This window comes from Sorex fumeus, unplaced genomic scaffold (assembly GCF_029834395.1).
Source record: "Sorex fumeus unplaced genomic scaffold, SorFum_2.1 ptg000130l, whole genome shotgun sequence".
In the NCBI taxonomy this organism is placed as follows: Eukaryota; Metazoa; Chordata; class Mammalia; order Eulipotyphla; family Soricidae; genus Sorex; species Sorex fumeus.
The window spans coordinates 51,877-69,220 of NW_026606187.1; the positions used below are offsets into that span (position 1 = coordinate 51,877).

The window sequence follows — 17,344 nt, forward strand, 5'->3', positions numbered from 1 at the left end:
TCCAGCCAGTAGGAGATAGACTTCTGGACCAAATCGGTTCAGTGCCTCTGATCAGTCGGTGCTTCATTAATAGATTCACGGCCGACTACAAAACAATGGTCGCAAGGTCTGCAATTATAAACCTACACCCCCGAAATTCGAAAGCCGCACTGTGCTCAGCCGCCGCCCTGCCGGTCAATGTAGACAATGCGCCTGAGTTTGCGCCGTAGCGCGGCCCCGACGTCAACGGCTGAGCGGCCAACGTGCGCGCAGGCGCCCTCGGCCCGGGACGCTCTCGTGGGACCCCGCTGGGGGGTGGGGGGAGGAGCCTGAGAAGGAGGGATCGTTGCGGGCCACGAGCAGGCACTTCCGGCAATACGTAGCTGTGATTGGTGGAGCCTCGACGAGGGGGCGGGACACCGGGAAATTCGAATGGGAGAGGCGGGCCCGAGGCGCGAGCGGAATGGACGCGGGCGTTCCCGCGAGGTCGGCGCGGCGTGAGATGGCGGCGGCGGCTTCAGGTACGCGAGTTCGCCTGGGCGGGGTGGGGCGCTGAGGTCCGGGTCCCGCGGGTGGCCCCGGAGGGGCTGTGGGGACGGGGGCGAGGGTCCAGCCTCACGCCGCCCCGCCCGCCTGGCTCTCGGATCTTTCGGTTTCCGGCTCGTCGCCGGCGTCCGTGAGCCCCGGCGAGACCCGCGGCTCCGGCTGCGGGGCCTCACGGGCTCCCAGCGCTCCTCTCGGCGCGCCGTGTGAGTTGGGGACAGTGACTCCCATCGTCGCCGACACGCCGCGCAGGGAACCGTGACAGCCGCGAGCCGCGGGGCGGGCCGAGGTCCAGGTCCGCTGCCCCGAGTGGACTGACAGCCCGCGGACGCCGCCCGGGACTCCCCGCTCCAGAGCGACGGCTGGAGTCTCTCCCGCTCCCGCCCGGTGTGAAACGAGCTGCTTCCTAACCGTGCGCCAGGAGCTGTTGTCAAGCTCCTGACCGGCGGGGGTGGGGGGACTCGTCTCGGCGGCTCCCGGGGCAGTGGGAAGGTGCTTACTCTCGCCCGCCCAGAGTTACGACAGCACGTAAATATCGGGGTCTGAACCCGCACCCTGGCAGTGTGACTCCAGCCCCCGTTGGCTAACAGGCCCCGGAACGGACCCTTCCTTGGAAGACAGCCCCCAGGCCTCCCCACCCCCCCCAGAACGATCCACACCTGCCTCGGGTACCCACCTAGGAGGTGTAATTCGTTCCCTCTTCCCTAGCCCAGGGTCCGTCTCCAGGGCCACTTAGACGGGTCATGAGACGCCCTAGGAAACATACAGCTGAGGAGTGTAGACTTGGAAGCAAATCCTGGGGTGTCTGGGAAGATTTCACTGAGGCCTGATATTCGGAGTCTGAATTGAGGTTTGCCAGGCCTGGGCAGGACCAAAAAGACCACCAGCTGATCTTACTTGTGATGTAAAGGGATGTAAAGATGTGCTCTCTTTAAGCCCAGTTTCTTCATCAATAGAAGATAAAGTCTTAAAACCAAAGGATCTGGGGGCATGGGGAAGAGGAAAAATAAAAATGTGTCAGGCTTGCCCACCTCAAACATTTTAGTGATGGATTAGTCCATTCACTATTTCCCAAAGTGAATAATCCCAACCCACCCCCAGGGCACTGGAGCAACCCAGGGCTGTAGCAGCTTGAGGTGGTGGGGGGTGAGGCTCCAGCTGGTCTCTTCAACAAGGGAGTTTGGGGGTGGTGCTCTGTAATTATTCCTCTGGAAAGTGAGCAGAAAGCCAAATACGATTGGGGACCTCTGAGATAGATTGTTGTGATATCAGCAGTTATTTCCACTGGCCTCTCCTGGATTGTGAGCTTTGGGGCAAGAAGACTGGTGAACCACTTTCTAATAAACACAGGAAATGAACACTGAGGTTGATTCACGTACTGGGTCTGAATTTGTTCCACCAAAGCTCCCAGAGATCATACTCTGCCGGGCCTTGGGACTAGGAAAGAGCAGAGACTTGTTTTCATCGAGTTCACAGGCAAACATGAGGAGCGGAAAAGAGCAAGCGGTTCTGGGGAGAGTGATGAGTGCTTGGATGAAGCCAGAGAGCTATGGCTGCGCCTCACCACCTACATGGGGGGAAACCCCAGGAAAGGTCTTTGAGGACAAATCAGGATGAGATTTCCAGTCAGTTCCAGGGGGTAGAGAGACACTCCCTCACACCTTGCACTAGGCGTGAGAGGGCCTGGAGTGATGGGACTGAAGGATATTCACAATGGCTGAGAGTGAATGGTACAGGCAGGAAGTGGAGGCAGAATGATGGCTGGAGGGAGTCTACAGGCAGAAGGAAATAGAGGTGATGACCATCTTGGCAGAGTGTGGAATCGAGACCAGGGATGTGACTCAAGTGGTAGAGTACATATCTTGAATATTCGAGGCCCTGGAGACTCCCAACACTGCAGGAGTGATTATACACACCTATGTGTAGAACTTTACATTATAAAATGTATTAATATGTGTCATAAAATATAAGCATAATGTAGGTAGAATTGACATGTTAGAGAATGGGAAATTAAGAAATACCTCATCTGGGAACAGAAAGATAACACATAGCTGACCTGGATTCCTGGCATCCCATATGGCCCCCCAGCACCACCAGGAGTGATCCCTGAGCATTGCCAGGTGTGCCCCCCCCAACAGAAAAATACCTCATTTGGAGGGTTGGTTCCATTTGCTTATGATAGAAAGTATAGGAGGGGGCGGGGTCATAGCACTGCCGGTATGTTGCTTGCCTTGTATTCGGCCTACCCAGGTTCAATCCCTGCATCAACATTGGTTCAACATTGCATCTCATACAGTCCCCTGAGTACCTCCAGGAGTAATTCCTGAGTGCAGAGCCAGGAGTGACCCCTGAGTATCACCAGAATTGGTGTAAACCCCCCTCCCCCACCAAAAAATGGGGGAGCATAGGAAGAAGAGGTTGTAGAGAGATTTGAGGATTGATTTTGTTTTGTTGCTTTTTTGGGTTACACCCAGCAATGCTAATGATTGCTGACATTTATTGAACATTGCTGTGGGGTACCACATATACATTATTTCTTTGATGCCACAGATTCTTAAGGGCAAATCCTGTTATTTCTATAAAGAGAGGCTGAGGGTTTGAAGTTAAGGTCATACTGCTATTGGCGAAGATTGTCTTTGAGTCTGCTGTCCTTGGACATAATGAAGGAGATGAAAACTCCTGGGAATTTATTTTATATCATGGAACTCAGAGTTTGACTCCACTTAAAGCGCCTTTCTCTCTCCCTCCCCCTCTCTCCCTCCCTCTCCCTCCCCCCTCTCTTTCTCTCCCTCTCCCTCCCCCTCCCTCCACTTCCCTCTCTCTCCTCCTCTCTCCCTCTCCCCCTTCCCCACCACCCCCCACAGGTAAGTTAGGTAACTTCTCTCTTCTTTCTTTCCTCTTTAGGAAAATGCAGGTGAGTATAGAATAAGATATTGGGGTGGGGATGTGTCTCAGTGGTGGTGAGCTTGCTTTGCGTTACTGGTTAAGACCTGGATTTGATCCTTAGAACTGCAAAAATAAATACAAGCAAATTTTTTTAAATGCCTTATGTAAGTTTTACAGAGTACAAATGCTGCTCTAAGCAGCTTTACAGGAATTCCCTTATTTACTGCTTTTACTACCAATGAGTAGGCATTTTTATTTGTAGGCATGGAAATTGAGATTGAAGCACAGGAATAGAAAATCATTTCCCCTGATTATTGTTAGAGATAGGGTTAGGGTTTACATTCAGGGCGTCTTACCCCACCAGACTTACCTTACCCTTCACATCGCCACCCCACTTAATAGACAAGGCACACAAAAATTATGTCATTTGTCCAGTGCCACAAGCTTATAAACACTAGAGTTGGAATTTAACTTCTGACCAAGTCTACGCCTTTTCCACATCACAGATTTTCCTTCCCCTGTATTGATTGATCACTGATCTTCACATGCTTCTGTGGATCTCTGTACCTAGTTTCCTCATCTGCATGGGCCTGTCTATATGGTTACTAGGGCACTCCATTGACTGGTCTTGCTACTGGTATTACGGGTTGCCAATAAGGATCAAAGGAAATATAGGTGCCGGCATATTTTGTAAACTAGAGTGAGCGACCTGAGTGACAGTACAGTGGTAGGGCACTTGTCTTGAACATGGCCAACCTAGGTACCATTCCCAGCATCCCATGTGGTCCCCCAAGCACCGCGAGGAATAATTCCTGAATGCAGAGCCAGGAGTAACCCCTGAGCATAGCTGGGGTGACCCAAAAAGCAAAAAAAAAAAAGGAAAAAAAAGAGTGAGCTTCATCTGTTAGCTAAAGAACAGAGGGCCCAAGGTTAGAGAGCTAGTACTGTGGGCAGTGCACTTGCCTTGCACGAGACAGACCTGGGTATGATCCCTGGCACCCAATATGGTTCCTTGAGTCTATAAGGAGTCACCCTGGAGTGCAGAGCCAGGAGTAAGCCCTGAGCACCTCTGGGTATGACCCCAACTCTCTCCCACCCCAGGAAAAGATGAGGACCTCCCTTTCTTTTTTTTTTTTAAGTAAAAGTTTTATTTAGGAAATGTGAGCAAGAAGAGGAAACCACATAGAGTCAAAGAGAGGAGTAACATTCCCAAGTTGGGATGCTGGCCACTCTGAGCTGGGATGGCCAAGAGGCAGATGTTTTGAAACAAGCTGTTTGCTCTGTAGCTGTCTTCCATGAAAGCATCTCCACATTTTGGTCTTGCTATTTCTATATCAGTCTTTTATGAGGTCTGTGGCTTACCAGCAACCACTTGCTGCCCCTCACGAAAAGGAGAAAATCAGAGTTGCCAAGATCTTTTTCCATTTTGTCTAAATAGGGAGATAATACGCCATCCTCATTAAAAGCAGATCTTTGGAGAGGAGATCTTGGTTTGAATTCTGCTGTTAGCTGTCAGCTACAGCAGGGCATGCTCCCAGTGTAACATAACTACTACCACCCTCAAAAGATTTTTTTTTTGGTTTATTTAATCTTCACAAAAATAGACTTTTGGAAAAATAATTATCTTGGGGCCAGTAAACATGCTATATTTCCTGGAGGCAGGATCCAATCCCTAGCACTGTGTGACCTCCTAAACACCACCAGATGTGGCCGAACATTTTTTTTCATTGTTTACTGATAATGAGGATAATTCATGATCTTTTCTTTCCCCTCAAAGATAACTTAGACTAAATTCCACAAAGGAAATTGAATGCTTGCAAATAGCAGATTGAATATCAGTGTCTTTTGCAAACTAAGCTGGGAAAAAAGTTGGGAACTGCCTCTCTGACTTCTTTTCCAAACACATCTACAATGTCTTTTCTTATTTTTTGGTTTGGGAATCATACCTGGAGATGGGGGGGGGGTGGGATGGGGGGGGAGGACATTCTTGGCTGACCACTCCAATTTGTTGAGCTATTTCTCCCCAGAACTTTTTTTTTTAAGTACAAACATTACAGTATTAAAGAACTGGGTAACTCATAATCCCCCATCAAGAGAAAACCATCATTATTGGTTTGCTTTGTGTGAGTTTGTATGTAATTCTTGGCATTAAAACCCCAAGACAGAAAAGTAAAGCAGTTCTTTTGGGGGGGCCACACTTGGTGTTGCTCAGAACTTAAACTCCTTGCTCTGTGCTCAGGGATCACTCTTGGCTGACTCCAGGGACCATATGGGTGCTGGGGATCAAACTCTGGGTTGGTCCTGTGCAAGGCAAGCACCCTACCCATTGTACTATCTCTCTGGCTCCATTCACTAGTTTCAAGTGAGGGCAAATGTTAACTCTTAATCTTTCAAACAGCCTCACTGGGTGCTGGTTTATTCTGCCCAAGCAGTTCAGAATAGGTCCCACCAATATTGGCAGCAGCATTTGGGAGTTCTTTAGAAATTCAGAATCTGGGCTGGAGAGACAGTTCAAGGGCTAGGCCCTGAGTCCAGTGCCCCCCACACCACATGACACCCCACACACTTCCAGGGTTGTCCTGAGCATTGCGGCCTCATTTCCTCTCAAAAGAAGCTGAAAATCTCTGGTGTCATCCCAGGCACTGAACCAAATCTGCATCTTAACAAGATCTTCCAAGTTTTTTCTACAAAAATATTAGTCTGCGTTCCACTTGGACTACTTCTAGAGCAGGGAGGGGTGACGCCAAGCATGGGGACATCTACAGCATGGCCAGAGCTTCTCCTGAAATAAGCTGTGGGGGCATTCCACGTGGCTGACCTATACCCCGTATAGTCCTCTAAGCGAGCTAGGAGTGATCCCTGAATGCAAAGTCAGGGGTAAGTCCTGAGCACCACCAGACACACCTGTCCCCTACACACACACACACACACACACACACACACACACACACGGGAGGAATGGGGTAGGGAGAAGATTTCACATAGGAAAGGCAAGTGCTTTACATCCTGGTTTCTTAAATCTGGGATTTTGTTTTGCCCGTAGGCTCTTCTGAAGAGAACTTGCCTCTCAGGAACATTAAAGATGTGCTTCTAACCAGTGTTAATAAAGTAAATAAGATAGTTCAGTTCCCAACCTGTAGATAATCTTTTCCCTCCAAACCCTCCACTGCACCTGAGACTGTGCATTTGATTCCTGTTCTCTGTCCTCTGCTCACTCTAGAGAACACACCAGAGCCGCCTCAAGAGAGTCCCACCGTGGCCATGCTTTTGCTCATGCTGTTTCTGTTGCCTAGGATTCTGGACCAGCTCCTGTGCAGCCGTCAGAGCTCAGCTACATCAAGTAGCTTCTCCCCAAACTCCTACCCCTCGGCAAAGCTGGTCACTGCTTTCTCTGTGCTGCCTGCATCCGTCATGCCAAACATTTTCTCTTCTACAGGAGCGGGTCGCTGTCGGCTAAGCAAGGCTGGAGCCGGCCGCCGCCCACCACCAGCTCGAGTCAGGGTGGCTGTGCGACTGCGGCCATTTGTGGATGGGCCAGCAGGAACAAGTGAGCCACCTTGTGTACGGGGCCTGGACAGCTGTTCCTTAGAGGTTGCCAACTGGAGGAATCACCAGGAGACTCTCAAATACCAGTAAGGTTCAGGCTTTTCTTTCCTCCCACCCTTCTCCCGGCCTGCTCACATTATTACTTGCTCAGCTAGTTTCTCAGACCTGCCTTCTCAAGACCCTTGATCTTCCTTCGAAAAACTTGTTCCTACACTTTAATGTGTCCGATCATACATGTTCCGGAGGCTGGAGAGATAGTATAGTGGGGTAAGGTGCCTCTGTGCAGCACACCCAGCATCCCATGAGGTCCCCTGAGCCCATCAAGAGTGATCCTGAGCGCACAGCCAGGATTTAGCCCAGGTGTGACTCAAAAACAAAGGGAGTGGGAAAAGAGTTTCTATTGCAGGAAGTGTGCAATATCTCTGGAAGCAGTGCCCACCTGAGTCACAATGGAATCATTTAGTCTGAAACAATACATTGTACAGTGGGTAGAGCGCCTGCCTTGTATGTGGCCAACCTGGGTATGGTTCTTGGCGCCCCATATGGTCCCCTGAGCCTACCAGAAGTAATTCTAGAGCACAGATCCAGTAATAAGCTCCAAGTAACTGCAGGAACCTAAAACTTTTTTTGTTTGTGTTGGGGCAACACCTGGTGATGCTCAGGGTTACTCCTGGCTACACACTCAGAAGTGCTCAGGGGACCATATGGGATGCTGACGATCAAACCTGGACTGGCTGCATGCAAAGCAAGCTTCCTACCCACTGTACTATGTCTCTGCGCGCCCCCCTGCCCCGCAAAAAAAAAAAATCTTATATAAATAAACAGATGTTTCCAGGTACTCACTGTACTGGGTCCTCTGGAGAATTCTGTGGGTAAAAACTGGAAACTGAATTGGACACATATAACATAGGGTATATATGTCCTATATGTCTCATGGATGAATGGAGACATTACTGGCACCCGCTCTAGTAAATCGATGAATAACGGGGGAATCAAGTGATCAAGTGATGTCTCATGGAGGACATAGGCTGAGTGGGAAAGGAGCAGCCAGGGAGTCAGGCTAGAGTTTGAGGAGCTGTGGCAAGGGTGGAAGAACATAGACTGGCCAACCAACCCAAGCCATAGTTGAGTGGGGCTTTGAGAAGACCACCCAGATTTGTGGGCAGAGTTTACAAGGGCAGCTACTCTAAGATTCCATCAGAAATTCAGATTTCTTAGCCTGTCATTCTAGGCCAGGGGTGGCAAACTCTGGCCTAGAGGCGTAATCTGACCAGGGGTCTTTCTAGAAATAAAGCTGTGTTCACTTACATATCGGGAAGCACTGCCACACCTATTTCCCTATTTTCTGTGACTGCTTTCTGGCTCTGATGGCAGAGTTAAATAGTTGTGAAAGAAACCATTGACTCAAATAAAATATTTGACAAAGTCTCAAATATTTCCTATCTACTTTTTTTTGTTGATTTCATTTTTGTTTATTTTAAATACCCATCAATGACTGGGGGCTATTCCTGGCTACGTGTACTTGGGGGCCGTACCAGGTGGTTGTTGGGAGGCCATGCACATGCAGTACCAAGGATTGAACTTGCATGCTTTGTAAGTACTCAGCCTATTGAGTTCTTTCTCTGGCCCCCTAATTCTTTTTCTCTCTCTCTCTCTCTCTCTCTTTTTTTTTGGTTTTATTTTGTTTAGGAACCACACCAAGCGATAGCAATGCTCAAGGGTTACTCCTGATTCTGCACTCAGAAATCACTCCTGGTGGTGCTGGGGCGTGTACCATATGGGACATTGGGAATAGAAATCGGGTCAGCGGCATGACTGCTGTACTATCAGTCCAACTCTTTTCAATCTTTTATTGGGGTGGGCAGTGGCTCCCAGCCCAGGAGTCCCTCTAAGACACCAACCATTCAGTGCAGATTCACATCACAGCTCAATGCAGGCCCTCAATGCCTAGGCTCCCCCCCCCCATCCTGACAGTGCGGGGGGCATCACCAGGACCGTCATCTATATGACTTGCACCCCAGTGTATCACACTGTACCATCTCTCTTTCTCTCTTTAATTCTTTACAGAAAAAGTTTGTAAGCTTCAATTTAAGTCTTGACAATCTGACTATAGTTTTCAGCATTATTCCCTACACCTACAGCCCTGCATTTCCACTAACCCAGCTGTAATCTCAGCCACAGCTTCTCTACCTGAGTGTAGGACCTGGGCTACAAACATTTGAAACTCATTCAGCCGTGAGCCCCATCCTCTGCCAACAGTATTATGTTGTACACATTCTACCTGACTAGGGCATGGAAAGGACTGGGGAGAGCTCTGCCCTTTCAGACCATTTCTTGTCTTTGTGCTGTTTATGATCCCAGAATAGCTTGCTTGTGTTTCTGGCAACATCCTCTCTCAAAGAGAATCAATTTTTCCTTTACTATATTTTCATACCTGTTTCTGGATTCACAGCAAAATAAGGGATTCGCTTCCTCATCGAATCATAGAACAGGGGCTGGAGTGATAGTACAGCGAGTAGGGCATTTCCCTTGCACGTGGCCGACCTGGGTTTGGTCTCCAGCATCCCAAATGATCCCCAAGAACCGCCAGGAGTAATTCCTGAGTGTAGAGCCAGGAGTAACCCCTGACAATCGCTGTGTGTGACCCAAAAAGTAAAAATAAATAAATAAAAATCACAAAACAGCCAGAAACAGGGAACTCAGATGCATCTCTCTGTTTGTGACATCACTATATTCCTAACGGATGGAGCAGGTGTACGTTAGGTGCCTACGGTACATAAGGTCTTTGCAGAAGGGACGGAGATTCTTGAATTGAGGCTGGTTTTAACTGTCTATAGTCAAGGGCCATTTGGCTATAACATATTCATAGATCATGCGATGTAGCAGAGAGGCCACAGGCACGCAAGGAGAAGGCTACACGTCTATCCCATCATGTACCAAGGCTATAACAAATGATTGCACAGGCCTGATGTTCCCCACCCTGCTCTAGGGATGGGAATCATCCATTAGCTTCACCCTTTCTTCCTGTCTGCAGCTTTGACGCTTTCTACGGGGAGAGGAGTTCTCAGCAGGACATCTATGCAGGATCGGTGCAGCCCATCCTCAGGCACTTGCTGGAAGGGCAGAATGCCAGTGTGCTTGCCTATGGGCCCACAGGAGCAGGTGAGGGAGCAGCGAAAGCTCCGAGAAAGCTAGGAAGTATGCAGGGACGGGGAGGGCGCTCATGGCTCTCTCCACTCTTGCCTCAGGAAAGACCCACACAATGCTGGGCAGCCCAGAGCAACCTGGTGTGATTCCCCGGGCTCTCATGGACCTTCTGCAGCTCACACGGGAAGAGGGCGCTGAGGGCCGGCCCTGGGCGCTCTCCGTCAGTATGTCCTACTTAGAGATCTACCAGGAGAAGGTAAGGCCCCACTCTTGACTGGAGGGAAAAGACAAAGACTTAGAATAAGCCATAGTTCAGGCCTGGGAAGTGACAAGTGTAGAGTACTCACCTTGCATATGCAAGGTCAAGTTTGAACCCCAGCATTGCCTGCACCCCCGAGCATCACCAGGCGTAGTCTCCCAGCAATGAAAAATAAGATGCCATTCTAGAAAAAATAAGATGCAACTTGGGCAAGGAGGTAAGAACTGGAAAGACAGACACTGAGGTAACACTTGGGAACCCAGCAGAGAAGACTAGTCCCAGGAAACAAGCAGCTTGTACCTGGAAAACTGGCCCTACCTCTTACTGCTCAAACAGGTCTTAGACCTTCTGGACCCCGCGTCGGGAGACCTGGTGATCCGAGAAGACTGCCGGGGAAACATCTTGATTCCAGGCCTCATGCAGAAGCCCATCAGCAGCTTTACTGAGTTTGAGCAACACTTCTTACCAGCTAGTCGGAATCGGACGGTGGGAGCCACCCGGCTCAACCAGCGCTCCTCCCGTAGCCATGCTGTGCTCCTGGTGAAGGTGTGTTCGCTGCCAGGGTGCACACCTGTGAAGCCCTAGAGTCGCAGTAAGCCTGGCATAACTAAGCCTCATTCTTACCCACAGGTGGATCAGAAAGAACGTTTGGCCCCTTTCCGCCAGAGGGAGGGAAAACTCTATCTGATTGACTTGGCTGGTTCAGAGGACAACAGGCGCACGGGCAACAAGGGCCTGCGACTGAAGGAGAGTGGGGCCATCAACGCCTCCCTCTTTGTGCTGGGCAAGGTGGTGGATGCCCTGAACCAGGGCCTCCCTCGTGTGCCTTACCGGGACAGCAAGCTCACGCGCCTCTTACAGGTCAGGCCGCCCATCCCAGGACCAGGGGGTTGAATGGGGGGCCAGAGAGTACAGCTGGTAAGGCGCTTGCCTTGCACACAGTCCACCAGGTTGGGTCCCCAGCATCCCACATGGTCCCCTAAGCACTGCCAGGTGAGGCTCCAAAATTTAAAAATGGGGGGACTGGAAAAGCAGGTGCTTTGACCTATTGGGGATCCAAGGATCAGCACTCAAGGATTGACCTGCCCAATTCGCATCCTCAGGACTCTCTAGGTGGCTCAGCACACAGCATCCTCATTGCCAACATTGCCCCTGAGAGACGCTTCTATCTAGACACAGTCTCTGCACTCAACTTTGCTGCCAGGTCGAAGGAGGTGATCAATCGGCCTTTCACCAATGAGAGCCTGCAGCCTCATGGTGAGGACTGGGTGGTGCGAATTTGCTGACTTCACCAAGCATCAGCAGATGCTGACCATCCCCTGTCTTTCCCTAGTCTTGGCACCTGTTAAACTGTCTCGGAAAGATCAACTAGGCCCTTCAGAGTCAAAGAGAGCTCGGGGCCCTGAGGATGAGGAGAATGAGGGACCTGAGTCCATAGAAGCCCCAGCTTCTATTTCCCAGAAACTCAGGTAAGCAGCGGAGGGGGCAGTACTGGATATAGTTCTCTTTCAGTCTCCTCGGTGCTGCTCCTTGGACCCGAAGGAGGTCTTCTCTCCTTGAATCCCTGCCCTTTCCACTTTCCAGCCCCTTTAAACAGTTAGCAAAACCTCATGTTCTATAGGGCAGCTGTTTGGGGGGTGGGGAGGGGGGGGACTGCTTTTGCTTTTGCTTTTGAATTTAGGAGTAACTTAGATCAGTTTTTTCAGGTCCAGAGGGTAGGAGTATGGAGATGGTAGAAAGCTGTCTCACTGAGAGACCCTTTCGTGAGCTCAAATTCAACTTTTCCACACCTCTCTAAGGAGCTTGCTGCTATCCTGACTTTTTCCTGAGTCTGCCCTCGTGTAAACAAAGCCTCTCTCAGTTCCTTCTATGTGTGGCCTATTCTGATGGCCTCCCCTCCTCCAGATGCATGCACCTTCCTGTCACCTCTGTTTAGTGGTCACCTGGCCCTCCCTAACTCCAGGGTTTGTTTGGTTTGTTGGTTTTGTTTGGGGAAAACAGAGTAGCCCAAGGAAACCTCGGTGCTCAGGGAAATGTGATGCTGCAGATTAACCTGGGGCCCCAGCCCTTTGAGCTGTCTCTTTGCCTCTCTGTCCCCCCAACCCCCAACTGCAGTTTTAACTTTGCCTTGTTTCCATCCCTTGCCCAAATAAAGTGTCTAAACTGGAAGTCCTAAGACTACTAAACAGGTGATCTGAGGTGGCCCAAGATGCAGGCTCTCCCAGGATACTATTATAGTAGCAAGGAAAGATTCACCAAAAAAGTGCTTGTTCACTCAGAATCCTATCCCTTAGTCTTGTCTTTCTAAAGGCTTTGGCTAGCATTCTCCTCTTGAGTGCACAAGTGGGAAACATTTTGGTACAGAAACAATTGTGTTACAGGTTAAAGAGGCTTTACATAAGCACAGAGATAGGGGAAACTTCAGACCTAGACACTCATTTTTGGGGCTGGAGCAATAGCACACCGGCTAGGGCGTTTGCCTTGCACGCGGCCGATCCAGGTTCGATTCCCAGCATCCCACATGGTCCACCGAGCACCACCAGGAGTGATTCCTGAGTGCATGAGCCCAGGAGTAATCCCTGTGCATTGCTGGTTGTGACCCAAAAAGAAGAAGGAAAAAAAAAGACACTCATCTTGGAGCTCAAGACTCAGATCAGTAAGATGGGCCTACCTTTCAGGCATAGGTAGGCAGATGTACTGAGTAAAATAAGGCAGAGAAGCATCCCATTCTGTGTGAATGTGGAAGGAAGAACTCCTAGTTTACCCATATATTTTGACTCCACTCTTCACAAGCACATCTACACAAAGAACCAGGCCATCTTCTTGATGAGTCTACTTCACAGAGTAGGAAAGAAGACAGGCCATAAAGCTAAGCATTATGAGAGAGAGGGCATCAAACTGACCCTGAAGGAGAACTGAGACTAGAGAGATAGTATTGCAAGTAAGGCACCTCTCTTACAGGAACCCAACCAGGGTTCCATCCCCAGCACCACATACTGTCTCCCAAGTGCCAGTGAGCCCTGAGTGCAGAGCCAGGAGTAAGCCTTGAGCACTGTCGGGTGTGGCTCAAACACACCCAGCAGAAAAAGAAAGCTTAAAATCAGATATGTGGAGGTGAGGAAAATTCCAGACAGAACAAATGTTAGGCATGATCACTTTATTAGGACTCTGCCTGAATAGGCCTTTACTACTGCCTGCTGGATAAATGTGGGCACTGGAGGTCTTTATTGACAAAGCTCAAGTAAGACTGTTTCCTCTGGAATTTCCTCAGGTACTATGAATGGACGTGCACACAGTCCTCACTGTCATCTCATCTTGATCTCACTTTGATTGATAGTGACTCTAAGGCAGGGCCACTGCTGTCTTTAACCCCCAGATGCTTGTTTTCTTCCGCTCTGGTCACTGGGACAGGCTATCTTCATTTTCCTGAAAATGTTACATCCAGAGTCTGCACACTTGGTTAGAGTTGCCCCAAACATTAATGCTAGAGTTCTGGAAGCTTAACAGACCATGAGAAGGCACGATGAGAGGGATCTTGCTGCTTGGGAGGGTGATGAGGAGAGGTAGGAGAGTAACCTCTGTTTGCTCAGCCCCCTACAGAAACTAAGCAGTATGGACCCGGCCATGTTGGAACGCCTCCTGAGCTTGGACCGTCTCCTGGGTGCCCAGGGAAGCCAAGGGGCCCCTCTGCTGAGCACCCCCAAGCGAGAGCGTTTGGTGCTCATGAAGACAATGGAGGAGAAAGATTTAGAGATTGAGGTAAATGTTAGGAGGTGAGGTCTGGTGTTCCTTCTGGCTGTGGGAGGCTATTCCAAGATCTTCTGAAAGGGAAGAGCAAAGACTTAATTCATCATCTAGTTTTTACCCAACACTGGGTCCCTCAATTCTGCAGCCTCTACTTGAGTGTCCTTAGTGTACTTTGGAAATCAGTGAGATTTGATATGCTAAGTTTGAAGTGAAAGAAAAACTCAGATAAACAAATATTAGACCTAATTTCCTAAAACCCAGCTTAATACAAGGTCGGATATTTCTGTGTGAACACCTTCCCTGCAGTGTTTCCAGGCTCCTTCCTGTCTCAGGGAAGCCCCGGTCATTGGAGAGCCCTATTTTGTTGGTCCTCAGTTATCTTTGGGAATTTCTCTGATTGGTCCTGCACATTCACTCCCCTACTCCAGTTCCTTCAAGCCCTGAATTTGGTTCTGGGTTCTTTCCTTGATCTTTTTCAAGAGGCTTAAGGTGAAGCAAAAAGAATTGGAAGCCAAAGTGCTGGCCCAGGCGGCTGGGGGCCCAGAGGAGAAGGAGAATTGCTCTCCCCCAGCGCTTCAACCCCTTGCTCGCCGTGCAACCACAGTGGCTAAACCTCTCAAAAAGGCTGTGGTAATGCCCCTACAACTGAGTAAGTATGGGGCCGGGGGAGCACAGATCATGGAAGTCTCAGAAGGGAGGAGATGCTCAGAGCGGCCACCCTTAAGTCAGTTTTGTCCTTCCACCAGATGCCAGCTGAGAGAGTGAGGAGGACCTGGTGCAGAAGTGGGTGCACCACTCGTGAACATATAGTGGGGGAGACAAGTATATAATTCATTATGTAAGACCAGCTGAAATTACTTCCAAATATGTGTATAAGGAAGCTTATATGGAGTTAGGGTACTTTGATTTTTGTTGTTTTGTTTGGGGTCACACCCAGTGGTGCTTGGGGCTTACTCCTGGCAGGCTTGGGAGACCATCTGGAATGCTGGGGTTCTATAATCCAGGTCAGCCATGTGCAAGGCAAGCGTCCTACCTACTATACTATGGCTCTGGCCCCATGTTGGAATACTTTGTAGCTCAACATTGGAGTGCCTACCTTGCATATGTGAGGCCTTGCATCCCCAAATAAAACAAAAGTCATGTGAAAACAAAAGAGAGACCAACTCTGGGTAGAGAGGAACTAGGGAATTAGAAATGGGTAGACCTCAGGCTAGAGCAATGGCCGACCAAGGTTCAATCTCTGCCATTCCATATGGTCCCCTGCATACCACCAGGAGTAATTTCTGAGTTCAGCGCCAGGAGTAACCCTTGAGTATTATGGTTGTGGAAAAAAGGGGGGAGGTAGACCAGGGACCTGCGCCATAATACAGGGGGTAAGGGTGTTTACCCAGGAATACGCCTAGACATAAGCACATACCCATAAGCACAGAGCCAAGAGTAAGTCCTAAACACCGCCAGGTATAGCCCAAAACTAAAAGAAATGGAAGACCAAGAGACTACAAGGGAGGGTGGAAAGTAGCCTGTCATGAGTTCACAATTCTTGTTTTCAGTTCAGGAGCAGACAGTATCCCCATCTGCTGAAATCCACATCCTGAAAAAGAGAAGCCGGAAGAGAAAGGTGAGAGTAGCAAGAGCCTAAGAGAAGTTAGGAGTGGGAATAGGACTGGCCATGGAGTTAACAGACCTGTCTGAACGCTTAACAGCTATTTGTCACTCTTCCAAGTGACATGCAAATACCTCATAAGGCAGAATGGGTATCTATCGCCGATCCCTTCCTGCTAGCCCTCACCCTTGGTCAGTAGCTCTGAAGTACACTGTGGAGCCTCCGGGTCCCGCGCACTACAAACTTTGAGTCCACAAGGGAACCTACCCTAAACACTGAAAAAATGAAGTAACATTGGAAGAATTATTTAAAAGCTGATGTGGAATCTACTGGATATCTTCTGTGTGCTTTTCTGTGGATGAAGGGGTTTCTTCCTTAGAGATAAGGGACCATATTGAAGTGCTTACAACATTTATTAAGTGATTTAATTCATTAAGTCATTTGATTTTCACAGCAACATCCTTTTACAAATGCAGTAAAATGAAAATTAGTGCAGAGAGTGACCAGAGGGAAGGATTTTTAGAAAGACACGACAGTAAAGAGTGACTGAGGGTAGCTAGCTGTCATAAGGCTCCTAGCCTTGGCAGAAAGTCCAAAGTCGTTTGCTGCCAGGAGCTGCACAGCAAACTCTCCTGTTTGTGTCACTCACCTCTCTGCCTCATAGCTGGAATCTCTGGATGCCTCAGAGTCCGAGGAGAAGGCTGAGGACGGCTGGGAGCTACAGATCAGCCCGGAGCTGCTGGCCCTTGGGCGCAAAAAAATACTAGATCTTTTGAATGAAGGCTCTGCCCGGGATCTGCGCAGCCTACAGCGCATCGGCCAAAAGAAGGCCCAGCTCATCGTGGGCTGGAGGGAGCTCCACGGCCCCTTCAGCCAGGTAGGAAGCGGGAGGGCAGCCAGGGTGGGGATGGGCGCTGGCAGTCCCAGGCCCCTTTGCCATCGCTGCTGTCCTGCCAGGTGGAGGACCTGGAGCGCGTGGAGGGCTTATCGGGGAAACAGATGGAGTCTTTCCTGAAGGTGAGCCCCCAGCTCTGTGCCCCTCTCTCCTGCCTGTGCCATGCCCTTCTCTAACACTGCCCCCCCTTCCCTCCTGTGTTGCAGGCCAACATCTTGGGTCTCGCTGCAGGCCAGCGCTGTGGCTCCTGACTGCCGACTGCCAACTTCCCTCCGCCTTTTGTTTTCTGTTTTTTAAGTCCTTGTGAACCCGCGTGTTTTGTAAATACAGTATCAAACTCCCGGACTTCGGTCTGATTCTTGGGGGCTGCGAGGGTGGGGCGGGGCCCGCCTGTCCTTGGGGTGGGCCACCAGCTGGGCCCCCGCTAACTTCCTTGGGCGCCATCTTTGGGGGAACAAGAAGTAGCGCAAGGTTGTAAATACAGGGCTGGGGCGGGAGGGGGCCTGACGGTGGCCGATAGGAAACAAAAAGCTCACGCCAGCCGCCCGCCGACCGTTAGGCGGGCGCGCGCTTAGCTTGGCCCCGCCCCATCCGTACCTCCGGCGCGCGCTCCCCTGTTCTCCCGCTCGGCAACGACAGCGGTTCTGTGCGCGTGCGCGCGACATAACGGCCGCTGGCGGAGGGAGGGGGGGTGGAATCTTTGAAGGGGGGGGAAGAGAGAAGCCGCCCCGTCTCCCGC

At 50.1% G+C, this 17,344-nt stretch overlaps 1 protein-coding gene across 1 annotated transcript; it reads left to right on the plus strand.

Annotated features, from left to right (window-relative positions):
* The first annotated feature begins 384 nt into the window (after window positions 1-384).
* Window positions 385-16,950, plus strand: KIF22 (kinesin family member 22). Its single transcript, XM_056138837.1, has 14 exons — window positions 385-500; window positions 6,845-7,040; window positions 9,989-10,116; window positions 10,203-10,357; window positions 10,697-10,906; window positions 10,991-11,221; window positions 11,464-11,617; window positions 11,694-11,829; window positions 13,951-14,119; window positions 14,588-14,756; window positions 15,658-15,725; window positions 16,375-16,587; window positions 16,668-16,727; window positions 16,812-16,950. The coding sequence occupies exons 1-14, from the start codon at window positions 443-445 to the stop codon at window positions 16,854-16,856; spliced, it is 1,992 nt and encodes a 663-aa protein (XP_055994812.1). The 5' UTR covers window positions 385-442; the 3' UTR covers window positions 16,857-16,950.
* Window positions 16,951-17,344: the final 394 nt, after the last annotated feature.

Excerpts from the sequence above, each read along its gene's own strand:
- KIF22 (XM_056138837.1), top strand. The coding sequence starts at position 443 with ATGGACGCGGGCGTTCCCGCGAGGTCGGCGCGGCGTGAGATGGCGGCG. Across the intron at positions 7,041-9,988 it reads CAGGAGACTCTCAAATACCA|CTTTGACGCTTTCTACGGGG; the intron begins GTAAGGTTCAGG and ends TCCTGTCTGCAG. Across the intron at positions 11,222-11,463 it reads AGCTCACGCGCCTCTTACAG|GACTCTCTAGGTGGCTCAGC; the intron begins GTCAGGCCGCCC and ends TCGCATCCTCAG.